The sequence below is a fragment of the Pygocentrus nattereri genome, chromosome 10, assembly GCF_015220715.1.
Source record: "Pygocentrus nattereri isolate fPygNat1 chromosome 10, fPygNat1.pri, whole genome shotgun sequence".
NCBI classification, from domain to species: domain Eukaryota; kingdom Metazoa; phylum Chordata; class Actinopteri; order Characiformes; family Serrasalmidae; genus Pygocentrus; species Pygocentrus nattereri.
In genome coordinates, this window is record NC_051220.1 from 1357189 (window position 1) to 1375000 (window position 17812).

The window sequence follows — 17812 nt, forward strand, 5'->3', positions numbered from 1 at the left end:
TGCAAAGCCGAGCAAGAGGCTGTAGCCCGTGGTTGGTAACCAGCACTCTTTAGCCAGAATGCTACAGCATGCCATTATATCAAATTAGCCAGTTGAACCACTGCTGCTCTGCTGAGCTCTACAACAAAACACACAGAGCCCTCCACCAGCCTGACATCCTGACTCCTAATGAAAGAGGAGAAAAAGAGAGAGACGGAGACAGGCTAAGATAATGACACAGCCGAAATAAAAGAGGAAGAGGAAATAACATCTCCGTCTTCATTAGTTTCGACGCTCAGAGCATCTGGAAGCCAAACTGCGGGAGGAATAAATAAGGAGAGAAAGGAGAGAGAAACGATGATGGAGAGATGAGAGCGGGAGATTAGACAGAAGGAGGAAAGCAGAGTGACACGCTGAGCGGCTGGAGACACTTCACAGCCCGAGGGCTTGAAGGCATTTGAAACTGAGATCGGTGCATGGATGTGTATTTCTGCGGGTGGAGGAGACAGAAAGGCAAAGAGGAGACACTTTACATGTGTGTGTTGTTCATTAGTGGGCACTATTTATTATTAAGCTGTTGCAAAATGAAGACCAAAGAGCCTTTTAATGAAATTAGAAGTTATAGACATGGACCAGAAAAAGGAAAGGACTGCACAATGATATACAAGTGTTTGGGTATCCCAGTGAGCACTGTTGGATCAATCGCAAAGAAATGGAGGCTGCATCTTACCACCCAGGCACTGATTACACAAGGCCGGCCCTCAAAACTCAGCATCAGAGCAAGGGAAGCCACACAGAGGGCAGCAATCACTTTGAAAGAGCTGCAGAATTCAATAGCCGCCGAGACTGGAGTGAATGATGTCAAGAGCTCTGCGTACAACTGGCTGGTATGGGAAGGTGGCTAGAAATAAGACATTAATGAAGAAAAAAAAACATCAAAAGACGTCTGGAGTGTGCCAAAAGCATCAGAGTGAGCCAGATAGAATGTGTGCAAAGGTTTTGTGGTCAGATGAGACCAAAATGGAGCTTTTTAGCCACAATTCGAAGCCCTAACATGGCCCATTCCTCAGTAAACACAATAAAACACAAGCAGTGAAGCATGGTGGTGGCAGCATCCAGGTAGAGGGACGCGTTTCCTCAGAGGGGACTGGGCATGCTATTAAATTTTAAGGATGGGTGGATTGTGCAAAACACAGAGAGATACTGCAAGACAACCTGCTTTAGTCTGCTAAAGAACCAAAGCTTGGACCTTCCACAGCTACACACGAGTGGTTGAACAACAACAAGGTGAATCTCCTACAATGGCCAAGATCAAAGCCAGATCTTAATCCAGTCAAGAAGCTGTGGCACTATTTCAAAGTTGCAGTGCACGATTTTCATCCAACATGAATAATCTGACACAAGTCTGCCAGGAATGCCCTGCGATGGACTGGCGACCTGTCCAGGGGTGTGTCCTGCCGTCCGCCCGATGACAGCTGGGATAGGCTCCAGCACCCCCCCCCGCGACCCTGACGGAGAAGCGGCTTGGAAAATGGATGGATGGATGGATGGATGAAAGTCTGCCAGGAAGAATAGGCAGAATTTACCCCCAAACAACGTGCAAAGAGAGATACCCCAGCAGACTTAAAGCTGATATCGCAGCAAAAAGTTGGTTCTACCAAATACTAGTACGAAGGGGTTGGATTGGATTAAATAAACAAGTTGCGGCCTCTGATTTTTGCACATTACTGTAGATATTTAATTACTATTCTAAGAAGATAATTACAGAATAGAATTTACAATAAATAATAACTCATAATTCTAGACAGCTGGTTTATAGTTTTGTGGTCAGATGAGACAAAAATGGAGCTTTTTAGCCAAAAGGTGGTTCTACCAAGAGCTGGTCTGTAGGGGTTGAATACTTATGCAAGCAGCATGTTTCAATTTTTTAATATTTAAAAAAAGTGCTAATAAATAATGAAGTTTGACTTTAAGAGCATATTGGCTGGCAGTACTGTGTAAGTGGCATTTATAATCCAGACAAATCCCATGACTTTTAAGAGGGTTGAATATTTCTGAAAAACACTTCCTCAGTCTTTATTGTGATATTGACCTTTGGAATATTGATTGGTAGAACAGTCTAATATGCAAATGAGCCATATGTTCTTTGGGTGGCTTAATTAATTCATTCACATGATCCAAGCAACGTAAACCATTATCCTGGTAAATCCACCAATTTTTCTGAATATGTGCATAATTAAATAGTTAAGACATAAAGAAGGTCATTCAGAGTGCTGTGGTTAAATGACATGAAAAACACACTCCTGAGATTTTGTTGCTTACTTTCTGGAACGTTGCTGTTTCTGAACGGGAATGCTGGAGAGCCACTTCTGACCAGTGACTCCATTAAGTCCACCAAATTATATCTTCCCTTTAATCTGGACACTTTAAACAAAAATGATGTGGTGGGTCCAGCAGACCACTGGGTAACAAACACACAAAACCTTGTATCTCCAAAGTGAGAACGTTACAGGAGAAGGAAAAAACATACTTACTTTTTAAGTCAATGGAACCAGAATTTTTCCAAGTAATTTTGGGCCGTTTCTTTTGGTCCATTCATCATGAAATTTTGATACAACATAAAGGGCAACAGGTGTTTTCAAATTATGTCAAAAAACTGACAAGAATGGAGATACAAGATTTTGTTCCAACAGCAACGATATGGTAATATTAAATGAATAACAACACATAGTAATCAAATAACAAGTGATTCCACGGTGGTGTAGTGGAATCACAGGAAGCAGGGCCTGGGTTCGAGTCCCCGGCCGGGCGACCGGGGTCCTCTCTGTGTGGAGTTTGCATGTTCTCCCCGTGTCTGTGTGGGTTTCCTCCCACAGTCCAAAGACATGCAGTCAGGCCAACTGGAGATGCTACACTGCCCCCTAGGTGTGAGTGAATGTGTCTGTCTGCCCTGTGATGGACTGGCGACCTGTCCAGGTTGTATCCTGCCTTCTGCCCAATGACAACTGGAATAGACTCCCACAGCCCAGAAGGAGAAGCGGCTTAGAAGGTGAGTGAGTGATTCCACAGGAGTGTATTTGGTCTATATTGGGCAGAATATTGAACTACGTCCTCTAAAGGCATCGATTCCATGGCTTAAAAGAGAATTAGGTCTATCTGGGAGCAGTTTACCTGGGTTCATCTTTGTTTTCCAAATGCTGTAATATTTACCACAAAAACTTCAACTATCATAGCGCCAGTGTTTTTATAAACACTGCAGTGTGTGTGTGTGTGTGTGTGTGTGTGTGTGTGTGTGTGTGTGTGAGAAATGTGCACATGCTGTGTGTGTTTGAATTATGAATGAGTGTTTTCATTAGCGCTGAGGGTTATCGGCCTGAGGGAAGGTCTGTGTTTTCTGTGGTAACATTCAACTAACAATGTTAAATGTGTTTGGCATACTATTAGAGTGGCCCATCAGAGACCTCCATTAATGACTTCTCTCAGAGGGTGCACCTCTCTCACTCGCTATCTCTTGAACATCTACACACAGACAGCACTCCTAGAACAGACCCGCCAGGTTATTCTACAAAGAGAAACAAATGAAATAAGGGTTCATTTGAAATAACCTCGCTTAACCTGGCCAAACAGATCACTCCGGGCTCAATGTGTTCCCCAAACAAAAACCTGGCGCACCGTTCCAGCCAATTCACGTCAGAATTCACCAAGTAAAACTCTCTGTTAGCCCCCTTTTACCCTGTTCTTCAGTGCTCAGGTCCATGGGGGTCCTGACCACTGAAGAACAGGGTAACAGAGTATCAGAGAAACAGATGGACTACAGTCTGTAACTGTAGAACTACAGAGTGCAGCTATACGGTCAGTGGAGCTGATAAGATGGACAGTAAGTGTAGATATAATTTGGTGGACTTAATGGAGTCGCTGGTCAGAAGTGGCTCTCCAACACTCATGTTCAGAAACAGCAATATTCCTGCAAAAAAACAAATCTCAGGAGCGTCTGCTGTATTTTTATGTCATTTAACCGCAGCAGCTGTGTTGTACATGATAAACAGACAAAGATTAATGGGTCGAAATGACATCCGGCGTAGCTGCATGGAAAGAAACTCGCAGTGGTGCTGAATGGAACCAGACGTCCGAAGTGTTTAACCGCCTCTAAAAATTCACAGAAAGTTATTGCGTGAAATGGATATGAATACACCGTCTGATACCTGACACATCATTTTACGATAGATTTTGCCTTAAAACATATTTTACCTAAACATATTAATGTATTAATGGTGGAGGGGTACATGCAGGGCATTGTTAGGCAAAGTAGTGCCCACAAAAAAGCATATATTTTTAATTTAGCACCATTTTACCATCATTGTAAATGTGTATATTCACTTGTACATGTTTGTACATTTCTCTACATTGATTATTGCACATTAAATGATGCTGTTGACTTTGTTTACATCCCAGTGGTTGTTTGTTGATGGTGCCGAGAAGCCCTGCAATGTTCAGTAGGTCTTATTTTCTGCATGCGAAGACTGCAGGAGCAGCCAAGTCCTAGCAGAAGCGTGATGAAATCATTCGTGTTTGTTCAGAAAGGCCAGCTGCAGGCATGTAAAAATATCAAAGAGAACATTTCAGCATGGCTTCTTTGAAAACTCATGCATTATTTGCTGTGTGCAGGTACACAGTCCTTCTCATACACTGGTTCCATATCTGCTCTCTGTCAGGGAGTTTACACCGGAAACTACACTGTTACTCAAACAGCGCTAATAAAATAACGACTCTAATTAAGTTGGCTTGTCATAATCCAGTCTACAAAGACGGAAATCAAGGTATTTCAATCTCCTAAATATGGCTTTGAAGTCAATGGTTGAAAAAAAAACAACCTTTCATTTCACAAACACCATCTGGATTCCAGCACATGCAGCTCCAAAATGCATGTCGCTGTTGTCAGAAGAAAACCTTGTATCTCCATTTTTTGTCATTTTTCAGTTTTTGCCGCAATCTGAAAAAGCCTGTTGCTCTTTACATTGTGTGGAAATTTCACAATGAATGGACCAAAAGAAACGGCCCAAAGTGACTTGGAAAGATGTCTGGCTCCATTGACTTCCATTAAAAGTAAAGTAGGTTTTTTCCTTCTCCTGTAAAGTTACCATTTTGCAGATACGAGGTTTTCTTCTGACAACAACGATATGTACCCCTCAGCATTAATGGTGCCATCACAGATGTGCAATTTACCCGTGACATTGGCACTGACACCCCCATATGATGACAGATGCTGGCTCCAGGATGGTCCTTTTCCTCCTTGGCCCTGAGAACACAAACCATTTCCAAAATGGATTGTGTAGTGTTGGTTGGTGTAGTGTAGTGGGTATATAGTGGTTGGTTAGTGTAGTGGGTATATAGTGGTTGGTTAGTGTAGTGGGTATATAGTGGTTGGTTAGTGTAGTGGGTATATAGTGTTTGGTTAGTGTAGTGGGTATATAGTGGTTGGTTAGTGTAGTGGGTATATAGCGGTTGGTGTAGTGTAGTGGGTATATAGCGGTTGGTGTAGTGTAGTGGGTATATAGCGGTTGGTGTAGTGTAGTGGGTATATAGTGTTTGGTTAGTGTAGTGGGTATATAGTGGTTGGTTAGTGTAGTGGGTATATAGTGGTTGGTTAGTGTAGTGGGTATATAGTGGTTGGTTAGTGTAGTGGGTATATAGTGGTTGGTATAGTGTAGTGGGTATATAGTGGTTGGTGTAGTGTAGTGGGTATATAGTGTTTGGTGTAGTGTAGTGGGTTTATAGTGTCTGGTGTAGTGTAGTGGGTTTATAGTGTCTGGTGTAGTGTAGAGGGTATATAGTGGTTGGTGTAGTGTAGTGGGTTTATAGTGTCTGGTGTAGTGTAGTGGGTATATAGTGTCTGGTGTAGTGTAGAGGGTATATAGTGGTTGGTGTAGTGTAGTGGGTATATAGTGTCTGGTGTAGTGTAGTGGGTATATAGTGGTTGGTGTAGTGTAGTGGGTTTATAGTGTCTGGTGTAGTGTAGTGGGTATATAGTGGTTGGTGTAGTGTAGAGGGTATATAGTGGTTGGTGTAGTGTAGTGGGTATATAGTGGTTGGTATAGTGTAGTGGGTATATAGTGGTTGGTATAGTGTAGTGGGTATATAGTGGTTGGTGTAGTGTAGTGGGTTTATAGTGTCTGGTGTAGTGTAGTGGGTATATAGTGGTTGGTGTAGTGTAGAGGGTATATAGTGTAGCCCAGAGAAGTTGGCAGTGTTTCTAGATGTCATTGATATGTGGCTTCTGCTTTACCTGTTTGGGTTCTGCAGGTGCAGTAAACCATGTTTCCTGACAAGAGCTTCCTAAAGTATTCATGCGGTTATATTCATTACAGAAGCCTGTCAGTTTTTAAGGTCATGGGCTTTCAATATTGGTTTTGGCCCTGCCCTTTATGCACCGAGATTTCTCTGGACTCTCTGAGTCTATTAATAATGTTATGGACTATAGATGGCAAAATCCCTAAATTGCTTTCAGTCGTGTGCTGAGAAACGTTGTTGACTCTTCAATGCTCCTATTATACCCAATCATTATAGCATCACCTGTTACCTATTCACCTGTTTGCCTGGGAAAAGTTCCAAAACACATGTTTTTGATCATTCCACAATCTTCTTGCATAACCTCTGAGCTAATTTTGGATTGTGTTGCAGACATCAAATTTGGAATTAGTGTATATTTACAAAAATGAATATAGTTGAAAAGGTAAAGTCTTATACATCTCTCAATAAAATACCTGTTATAGTCTACAGACCTCTGCTTTCAGTTTTTATTTGCATTTTACCATCTGTCTCAACGTTTTTGGTGAGTTTGTAGTTCAGTTTGTACCATTTTGATCAAATGATTAATTATGAAATGAATGATTAGGTTCCGCCCTGCGATGGACTGGCGACCTGTCCGGGGTGTATCCTGCCTTCCACCCGAATACTGCTGGGATAGGCTCCAGCATCCCCCCACGACCCTGACGGAGAAGCGGCTTAGGAAATGGATGGATGGATGGATGATTAGGTTCCTGCATTACTAATATGGCCAACACTGACCGTCCTAGACACAATGTCTGTAAGAGATCAGCGGTTTCTTCAGGGGAAGCCTACCATATACACCAATCTCGTTTAGTGTTTTTGTTATGATAGACCACAGATGTTATCAAGTGTGACAGATGCCCCAAATCGTTAACAGTCTCTGCAGGGTTCCTTGTCACATGTTCAGGGATTCTACAGTGTGTCCTTGTACTTGTCTTTGTAGGATGCGCACTCCTAGAGAAGGGCTAAAAGGGTGAATTTGGAGTGATGCTATAGAAAAAGCACCTTAAAAAGACGTTTCACTGCTGTCAGAACAAAATCATACATCTCCAAAATTGGTAACTTTACAGGAGAAGGAAAAAAACTTACTTCACTTTTAATGGAAGTCAATGGAACCAGAAATTTTTCCAAGTCATTTTGGGCCATTTATTGAAAATCGACAAAAACTGAGATACAAGGTTTTGCTCAGGTATACACTGATCAGGCGTAACGTTCTGACCACCTCCTCGTTTCTACGCTCACTGTCCACTTTATCAGCTCCACTGACCGTATAGCTGCTCTCTGTAGTTCTACAGTCACAGACTGTAGTCCATCTGTTTCTCTGATACTCTGTTACCCTGTTCTTCAGTGGTCAGGACCCCCATGGACCCTCACCAAGCAGGTACCCTTTGGGTGGTAAGTCATTCTCAGCCCTGCAGTAACACTGACGTGGTGGTGGTGTATTAGTGTGTGTTGTGCTGGTCTGAGTGGATCAGACACAGCAGTGCTGCTGGAGTTTTTAAACACCTCAGTGTCGCTGCTGGACTGAGAATAGTCCTGTGATATTGGGCCATCAGTGGTTATATCCACCTGTCTGTGGACGCACAGAAGCCCAGATGAGTGTAGAAACCTTTTTGAGACCCTTTTAAGTCCTCACCATACTTCCTGTGAAGGTCCTTCAGGATTGATTGGCTCTTTTTAATACTTTGCTAAAACTTTAACCAAACAAGGCTGCAGTGCTGCTGTGAATAGTACGGTAGCAGAAGTGAGAGAGAAAGACAGACACAGGGTGAGTGTCACCGGCTGCAGTAGCTGTTCAAACGCAGCAGGACGCTGCCCACTCAATGTCTCTGACCTCCACTCACAGCAGGGACCCAGACACGGTGTCAGTGCACACTTTATCTGTCTCCCTGTCTGTCTGCAGCAGTAACAGCATCGCCGTGTTTTTAGAAGACATCCCTGAGCCACCAGGGGTCACTGTTGCTCCCAGAGATTTGAACACATTCAGTGGATTTGAAGAAAATGTAAACAAAGTCATTAGAGAACGTATAAAGTTCACAGGGGCGGTGATGGGAACCAAATATCGAAAGCATTAAATGCCTCTGAATGCTACATCGCAGAAAGTTATTCCTTAAACCGCTACTGATCCATTGATCAACGCCTAAGATACTGTTTATGATTGTTTTATAAGAGTTTTGGTGTAAAATTCTTTAAAAACATTTATAAAAACTTTGGGTGACACTTTATTGTGAGTGGTACTTTCAGATTAAACAGATACTCAGTAGACTCTGTGACATCAAACACATGGTTAGGGTTAGGTTTTGGGTTGAGGTTAAGGTGAGGGTTAGGATTAGGTTTTGGGTTGAGGTTAAGGTGAGGGTTAGGATTAGGTTTTGGGTTGAGGTTAAGGTGAGGGTTAGGATTAGGTTTTGGGTTGAGGTTAAGGTGAGGGTTAGGATTAGGTTTTGGGTTGAGGTTAAGGTTAGGGTTAGGATTAGGTTTTGGGTTGAGGTTAAGGTGAGGGTTAGGATTAGGTTTTGGGTTGAGGTTAAGGTGAGGGTTAGGATTAGGTTTTGGGTTGAGGTTAAGGTGAGGGTTAGGATTAGGTTTTGGGTTGAGGTTAAGGTTAGGGTTAGGATTAGGTTTTGGGTTGAGGTTAAGGTGAGGGTTAGGATTAGGTTTTGGGTTGAGGTTAAGGTTAGGGTTAGGATTAGGTTTTGGGTTGAGGTTAAGGTGAGGGTTAGGATTAGGTTTTGGGTTGAGGTTAAGGTGAGGGTTAGGATTAGGTTTTGGGTTGAGGTTAAGGTTAGGGTTAGGATTAGGTTTTGGGTTGAGGTTAAGGTGAGGGTTAGGATTAGGTTTTGGGTTGAGGTTAAGGTGAGGGTTAGGATTAGGTTTTGGGTTGAGGTTAAGGTGAGGGTTAGGATTAGGTTTTGGGTTGAGGTTAAGGTGAGGGTTAGGATTAGGTTTTGGGTTGAGGTTAAGGTTAGGGTTAGGATTAGGTTTTGGGTTGAGGTTAAGGTGAGGGTTAGGATTAGGTTTTGGGTTGAGGTTAAGGTTAGGGTTAGGATTAGGTTTTGGGTTGAGGTTAAGGTGAGGGTTAGGATTAGGTTTTGGGTTGAGGTTAAGGTGAGGGTTAGGATTAGGTTTTGGGTTGAGGTTAAGGTGAGGGTTAGGATTAGGTTTTGGGTTGAGGTTAAGGTGAGGGTTAGGATTAGGTTTTGGGTTGAGGTTAAGGTTAGGGTTAGGATTAGGTTTTGGGTTGAGGTTAAGGTTAGGGTTAGGATTAGGTTTTGGGTTGAGGGTTAGTTTTGAGATTAGCATTAGGGCGAGGGTGAGGGTTAGGATTAGGTTTTGGGTTGAGGTTAAAGTTAGGGCTAGGATTAGGTTTTGGGTTGAGGTTAAGGTTAGAGTTAGGATTAGGGCCAGGGTGAGAGTTAGGATTAGGTTTTGGGTTGAGGTTAAGGTTAGGGTTAGGATTAGGGCCAGGGTGAGGTTTAGGATTAGGTTTTGGGTTGAGGTTAAGGTTAGGGTTAGGATTAGGGCCAGGGTGAGGTTTAGGATTAGGTTTTGGGTTGAGGTTAAAGTTAGGGCTAGGATTAGTTTTTGGGTTGAGGGTTAGTTTTTGAGATTAGGATTAGGGTGAGGGTGAGGGTTAGGATTAGGTTTTGGGTTGAGGTTAAAGTTAGGGTTAGGATTAGGTTTTGGGTTGAGATTAAGGTGAGGGTTAAGATTAGGTTTTGGGTTGAGGTTAAGGTGAGGGTTAGGATTAGGTTTTGGGTTGAGATTAAGGTGAGGGTTAGGATTAGGTTTTGGGTTGAGGTTAAGGTGAGGGTTAGGATTAGGTTTTGGGTTGAGGTTAAGGTGAGGGTTAGGATTAGGTTTTGGGTTGAGGTTAAGGTTAGGGTTAGGATTAGGTTTTGGGTTGAGGTTAAGGTTAGGGTTAGGATTAGGTTTTGGGTTGAGGTTAAGGTTAGGGTTAGGATTAGGTTTTGGGTTGAGGTTAAGGTTAGGGTTAGGATTAGGTTTTGGGTTGAGGGTTAGTTTTGAGATTAGCATTAGGGCGAGGGTGAGGGTTAGGATTAGGTTTTGGGTTGAGGTTAAAGTTAGGGCTAGGATTAGGTTTTGGGTTGAGGTTAAGGTTAGAGTTAGGATTAGGGCCAGGGTGAGAGTTAGGATTAGGTTTTGGGTTGAGGTTAAGGTTAGGGTTAGGATTAGGGCCAGGGTGAGGTTTAGGATTAGGTTTTGGGTTGAGGTTAAGGTTAGGGTTAGGATTAGGGCCAGGGTGAGGTTTAGGATTAGGTTTTGGGTTGAGGTTAAAGTTAGGGCTAGGATTAGGTTTGGGGTTGAGGGTTAGTTTTGAGATTAGGATTAGGGCCAGGATGAGGGTTAGGATTTGCTTAAGGCTGGTACATCTAGGATTTACATAATTTAAGTAATGTATCTACAGAACATCTACAACATATTTACTTCAGTGTGTTCACTGCGAAATCAGCTGTGTGTAATATTACCACAAGTTTTAAGTCATGGCTCATGGCTCAGGGGCAAGAGAGAGAGAGAGAGAGAGAGAGAGAGAGGAGAGAGGAGAGAGAGAGAAAGAGAGATAGGTGGTTAAATCTGATCCACTTAAAAACAATAATGATATTAATTTAAAATGTAAACTGACTGTTTTAATTTCCCATTCACTGAGACTGTAGGAGCAGTGTAAGGAAACGGACATCCATCTTATGTGTCTCAGAGTTTTCCACTCGGCCTTCTTTAATAAGGAAAAGGACGTTTTCCTGAGTCTGACGTCATTTTAAAGCAGTTAAAATCACAATCACTGCTCACTGCTGCTCATCTCACTCTGACCGGACTCTCGGGATGCTGGTTGTCATGGTAACGTCTACACTAAGTGTTTCTCCATGCCTGTGAATCATTTTGGATCAGATTACTTGTAGTGAGCATGTAAACTCACTTTTCCATCACATCGTTGAGTAGAGTGCGAACAAACACCTCAGTCTTAATCAGTAATCGGAATGTGTTCAATCAGACTGGCAAAAATCTTTGCATGCAAACACAGACAGTGTCATGCTTCAAATAAGGCTGTGACACTTCCACAGATGGGTCTCAACTCCCTTATATAAACACAAACCCTCACCCCCAAAAAACATTCTCTTATTTTTGACATTCTCAATTTAGTACAAACGATGAAATATGACATAAATAGATTTTCACACATTGCATCATCTTTCACATGGAGGGATCTAAGGCGTGCCTGACTCCCAGATCATATCCAAGAAGTGTCTGCCATGTGACACAGAGCAACCTGCTGTTGTTTCTACACTCTCTCCGTCTCTTCTCTTCCCCAGTTGAGATACTCTGTGCAACTGGGTCGAGAAAGAGCCCAAACTTTCCCATCTCTGACAAAGTTTCTGAAGCTGCAATAAACCCCCAAAGGTCAGCTGGACTGACATCAACAGATGAGTTCAGAAACTACAGCTGCACATTGCTCAGGCTTCATTTTGGCAAAAGTCACATGAAAGACAATTCTTGCGTTTCTGTTAGTAACATGAACTTATTATGCACCGTTCCAGCCAGAGGGGGTCGGTCATGGTCCTCTACGCCCTCAGAGAGAGCCTAAAATATTCAGAAAAATGATTGAGCAGTTATAATTTTATCCGATAATATTTTGACAATCAGCATCTAAACAAATCGCTGCTGTCGGAAGACAACTTCTCCATTTCTGACGTTTTTCAGTTGGTGACATAATTTGAAAATGCCTCATGATGAAGAAATGACGCAGAATGACTTGGAGAGACGTCTGGTTCCACTGACTTGCGTTAAAAGTAAAGTAGGTTTTTTTCCTTCTCCTGTAAAGTGACCATTTTGGAGATATGAGGTTTTGTTCTGACGGTGGTGAAAAATAAATTCAAGCAAATAAATCCTTTTCAGTTTGTACTGGAATGTAAAGGGTAAATTAAAGAAGCCCCTTCGTCTCCCTATCAGAGCTTTGCCGCCTGTGCTGTTGTTGGAAAGAATGATGGTGATTTACAGACGGCCAAGCAATAGAATGCCAATGAAAGTCCAATTTCAAATGACAGTAAAACTGACCAATCATAGCTTCCCTTAAATGAGAAGTTCTGCACACTGTGGGGACATGAAGTGAGCGAAAAAAGCTAGCTAGCTTGTTGGCTCATGATGGAAGCCGAAAGTGATGTTACTACTAGTAGGGAGGCAATGCTGCTGATTATTATCTGTGCCGTTTTTAGACTAACTTTTAATGAAAAGCTGGAATTAATGAGCAAATTATGACCTACATCAGAGCTTAATCTGGTACGGACAAGACTTTTGAGTGGCATTTGATTCCCTCTTTTTTGGACCGTTCTCTGTGAACCCTAGAGATGGTTGTGCGTGAAAATCCCAGCAGATCAGCAGTTTCTGAAATACTCAGACCAGCCCATCTGGCACCAACAACCACGCCACGTTCAAAGCCCCTTAAATCCCCTTTCTTCCCCGTTCTGATGCTCGGTCTGCACTTCAGCAAGTCGTCTTGACCACCTCTACACGCCTAAATGCAGTGAGCTGCGGCCGTGTGATTGGCTGATTAGCTGTTTGTGTTAACAAGCAACTGAACAGTACCTAATAAAGTGGCCGGTGAGTGTGTGACTGACTGACATATACACATTATACGCTAGTACTGCACTATTCCACAGTTGTACAGTAGTAAGTTCTGGAATAAAACTATGAAATGTGCTGTTGTCCACATTCCGTATGTGCAGTTAGTCTGAAGGAGATAATAAAGGAGATGCAGGTTCTCAGAGACAGAACACGGATATAGAATCTACCAGATTGTACAGGATATGGACAGAAGACGTGCAAGATGTCAGTCTATATGTATAAGTACATGTTTGCTGGTTTGAAGGTGCAGGAAGATCAGAGCGAGTCTGTTGGTGTGGATGAGGTGTGGATTGTCCATGGGGATCGTCATGATGATGACTCAGAGGTGCAGTGACAGGCCTATAGACCGATACACCAGCACTACTGGCTGTTCAGCAGTGTGATGGCCTCAGGACAGAAACTGTCTCAGAACCGGCCGGTTCTGGACTTTATGCTTCTGTACCTCCTCCCACTCGGCAGCTGTGAGAACAGACAGTGGCTTGGGTGGGTGGAATCCTTCAGAATCCTCCTGGTCTTCCTCAGGCAGCCGCTAGTGTATAAGTTCAAAAGGTTTGGGAGCTGGACCCCAGTGATGGGGTGTCTGGGCTGTCTGCACCGCCCTCTGCAGAGCTTTCCTCTCCATTGAGATGACATCATCCAAAAGGACAGGAGGATGGACTTCGTTTTCGAGCAATGCCCTGATCAAAGCTTAGATCTTTAAAATCTTATAGGCCACCGCTGACACTGTGCGATGTGAAGGATTATGTGGGAAAACGGCTGTTATGCAGAATTACCCGTCCCTTTTTCTGGCACTAATTTATCTGACGCGTCTGGCCTCTTGGCTGTGCGCCGCCGAGGTATGAAGGCTTGTTGTTGGTTTGTGTGGTAGGAGGGCAAGAATGTCATGTGTATCGAACCCAGACCTGTTGAGGCCTCCATATTCCTTTGAACTTCTCACAGAGCTTGTGTGATGATGCGATTATTTGTAAGGTGTATTTGCATTTTGCTTAAGAAACTGGGTTAAGAGTCACACTTCGCTTTACTTTATGTAAACAAAACTAAAGAAATGATTGTCGGTTTCAGGAAGGGGAGCAGAGTGCTATCTCTGGCCTATCTCTGGGCATCAAAGGGACCCTTAAATTCCTGTATGAGATCCTCCTATAGCTGAGAAAATCACCTGGTCGGCCAAGGTCATGCCAATACGCCACACCTTGTCCAAAAGGCCTAACACTGCCTTCATTTCCTCAGAAGGCTGAGGAGAGTCAACAAGCCACAGCAAGGACAGTTTCTACCCTCACGCTGTTAAACTGGTCACCCACATCATCATGAATACAAACACTGCTCAAACTACACCGGTCAGGCCTAACATTCTGACCACCTCCTTGTTTCTACGCTCATTGTCCATTTTATCAGCTCCACTTACTGTATAGCTGCACAGCAGCACTGCTGTGTCTGATCCACTCAGACCAGCACAACACACACTAACACACCAACACCACGTCATTGCTGAGAATGACCCAGCACCCAAACAGTACCTGCTCTGTGAGGGTCCATGGGGGTCCTGACCACTGAAGAACAGGGTAACAGATGGACTACAGTCTGTAACTGTAGAACTACAGAGTGCAGCTATACGGTCAGTGGAGCTGATAAAGTGGACAGTGAGTGTAGAAACGAGGAGGTGGTCAGGATGTTATGATCGGAAATCGTTAACATACATACTATTCATATTATATCACAATTTGGGTTGATTACCAATGAAAATGGCTTCACATTTGTTTGCATATACACACTTCAGTGTTTAGTGTATTCAGTATTTATCCTTTATTGTCTATTTATTGTTTATTGTTTTTTTTGCCTGTTCTGTGTATACATACTGTGTTATCCCACTAGTACAGCGTGTTTTATTGTGCTGCGCCCCTGTATATGTACAACCCCAATGCCAAAAAAATTGGAACAATGTAAAATATGAATAAAAAAAGAATTTTTGTAAAACAGAATGATTTGTAAATCTCACAGACCCACTCACTATAGAACATAGAGACTATATCAGATGTTAAAAGTGAGACATTTTACCATTTCTTGAAAGATATTAACGCATTTAGAACTTGATGGCAGCAACGTATCTCCAAAAAGCTGGGACAGGGCCGTGTCTACCACTGTGCAGCATCCCAGCTTTTTTGAGATGCGTTGCTGCATCAAGTTCTAAATGAGTTGATGTTTTCCATAAAATGGTAAAATGTCTCACTTTCAACATCTGATACGTTCCTCTTTAAAAGCATTGATGGTGGAGGGATACATGGGGGTGGTGCCAGGCAAAATAGTCCCCAAAAGAAAACAGATTTAACCTCAGATTTAAAACCTCAGATTTATCACTATTTCACCACTACCAGCATCACATATGAAAGGCTCACTGGTAGGTTCACTGCTGGTCTTGGACAGTAAATGAAACGGAAATATTTATGCTGTAGACATCATGGTCGTTTATGACCCTCACCGTCGTAAAGAAATCTGAGTGTATAAGTTTCTCTACAATGAAACGTTTACCAGCAGGTCACTCTGAACGACTGTTTCCATCTCAGCCACCGAACTGTGCAGGAATTTTGAAAAAAGGGATGGAATTCATCTTTAATATCACTTGTTTTGGTCCTCATGACAGTAAACAGTGAAAGCGAGAACCCGTCCGTGTTTTACTTCAGCGTTAGTTCCCGATCACTCACCCGTTTGACATCCTTCCCAAACGTCTCGCTGTAAGTGGTTCCCAATATCTCAAACTGTGCATGGGAGTTGGCTCCATTGCTCCGGAAATCCATAAGACCTGTCAGGCCTGAGATTCTTCCCTGCAGGAGAGAAAAGATAAAAAACCTGCTGAGAACCTGAGCGGAAAAGAGTTTAAACCAGCAAAGACGGCACAATAACAACCAAAAGAGCGGAAACAGCTGATACTGCACCTGCGGAATGTGCTGCATGAGTGCGCTGGCATTCCGGCAACCATCTCCCAGATACGCTAAAGAAAAGAAACTGTGCTTTGCTGCTGTCGGTGCCCGACTCCTTTTGTTTTGGAACAATAATACGAGACGCATAATTTGGATGGTGTTAATTTTACGTGGGGGGTGCATTCGCCTAATTACTGCACTATCTCTGTGAGTTTAGTCCAGTTTGGATCCACCATGTGAGTCATTTTTACAGAATGGGCTCTTCTTCTTTTTATCCTTTGTGAAGATTATGTTATTATTTTACCTGCTGTAAAATTAACTGTAGAAACTGGGCATGTTTTGGTGGAATATTGACCCACTTGTGGGACCATTCTCTGCAGCCCAAATCAAGCCAATAAGCTCTGGTCTACACCGAGGATACAGCCGTAATACAACACACCAGAAAAACGACCCTGCAGCTTGATTTTACAGTGGTGCTGGAAAGTCTGAGAGCCCTTTAGACCAGAGGTCACTCATTGGCGGACGGCGGTCTGAGTCCAGACCCAGACGCTGGCCTATGTGGATCTGGACCTATGACCAATAAACTATGGAGAATTATTTGATTTAATCGGTGTATCATTTCCAGCCTTTAGTGTGTGTGAAAATTCCCCGTTGTGGGACTAATAAGGGCCACTTAATCTTCATCTAATATTTCATATGATTTCTTCCAGGCTTGAGATGTTTTTGGAGCAGCAACGCCAAATAAATCAAGCAGACACTCCTCTCTCAGTCACTTACACAAATGTCCTATAAAAATATTAATCATTAATGACAGTTAATTAAACTCATTGCAGCCAAATAGAACTTTATACACCAATTATAACTATCCTGCGTGCACACAGCCGGTGAAAATATTGCTGTGTTGCTCGGGCAGCCTTCAGATGGTCGCTGAGGGCGTTGTGAAGCGAGAGCAGGCTGGAAGTTCGACTGGATTGCGTGGCCTTCAAACTACACGTTTAAAACCATGGGAGCCAACCGAGGCTGTCTTACATTTATGGCATTTGGCTGACGCTCTTATCCAGAGCGACTTACAATTTGATCATTTTTACACAGGTGGGTGAAGGTGGTGTTAGGAGTCTTGCCCAAGGACTCTTATTGGTATAGTGTAGGGTGCTGACCCAGGTGGAGGATTGAACCCCAGTCTACAGCAGAGAAGGCAGAGGAGTTACCCACTACACTTACCAAGCACTTGTCTTCATTAACCAACAGCACAAAATGATTTGGATATCAAAATAAACTGGCGAAATTCATAACATTTGACTTCTTAGCACTTGTTTTATTTTTATTCATATGCAATATACACCAATCAAGCATAACATGATGACCGCCTCCTCGTTTCTGCGCTCACTGTCCACTTTATCAGCTCCACTGACCGTATAGCTGCACTCTGTAGTTCTACAGTTACAGACTGTAGTCCATCTGTTTCTCTGATACTCTGTTACCCTGTTCTTCAGTGGTCAGGACCCCCATGGACCCTCACAGAGCAGGTACTGTTTGGGTGCTGGGTCATTCAACAGTGACGTGGTGGTGGTGTGTTAGTGTGTTGTGCTGGTACAAGTAGATTAGACACAGCAGTGCTGCTGGAGTTTTAAACACTGTGTCCACTCACTGTCCACTCTATTAGACACTCCTACCTTGTCGGCCCACCTTGCAGATGTAAAGCCAGAGACGACAGCTCATCTGCTGCTGCACAGTATCTTCTCGGGTCTCAGAATCTCAGTATCTGGAACTATTGTGTGTGTGTAGCTTCAACGTCTCACATTAAACCAGTTTGAATGACCGTTTCCACCTGGACGATTGAATTATGCCTGAATTTAGTCAAATTGGTGTGATTTCCTCTTTAATCTGGTTGGCGTCCACCAGGCTACACCAATAAGAGTCCTTTGAGCAAAACTCCTAACATGTCATTTAACATG

General features: G+C 43.1%; 1 protein-coding gene across 1 annotated transcript in view; it reads right to left on the minus strand.

Moving 5' to 3' along the window:
* Window positions 1-17812, minus strand: part of LOC108413574 (glutamate receptor ionotropic, delta-1-like) — a 606899-nt gene that overhangs the window by 53961 nt on the left and 535126 nt on the right. The window contains exon 8 of the mRNA XM_037542279.1: window positions 15642-15761. Within this exon, the coding sequence (XP_037398176.1) occupies window positions 15642-15761 (120 nt within the window). The remainder of the gene's footprint in view (window positions 1-15641; window positions 15762-17812) is intronic.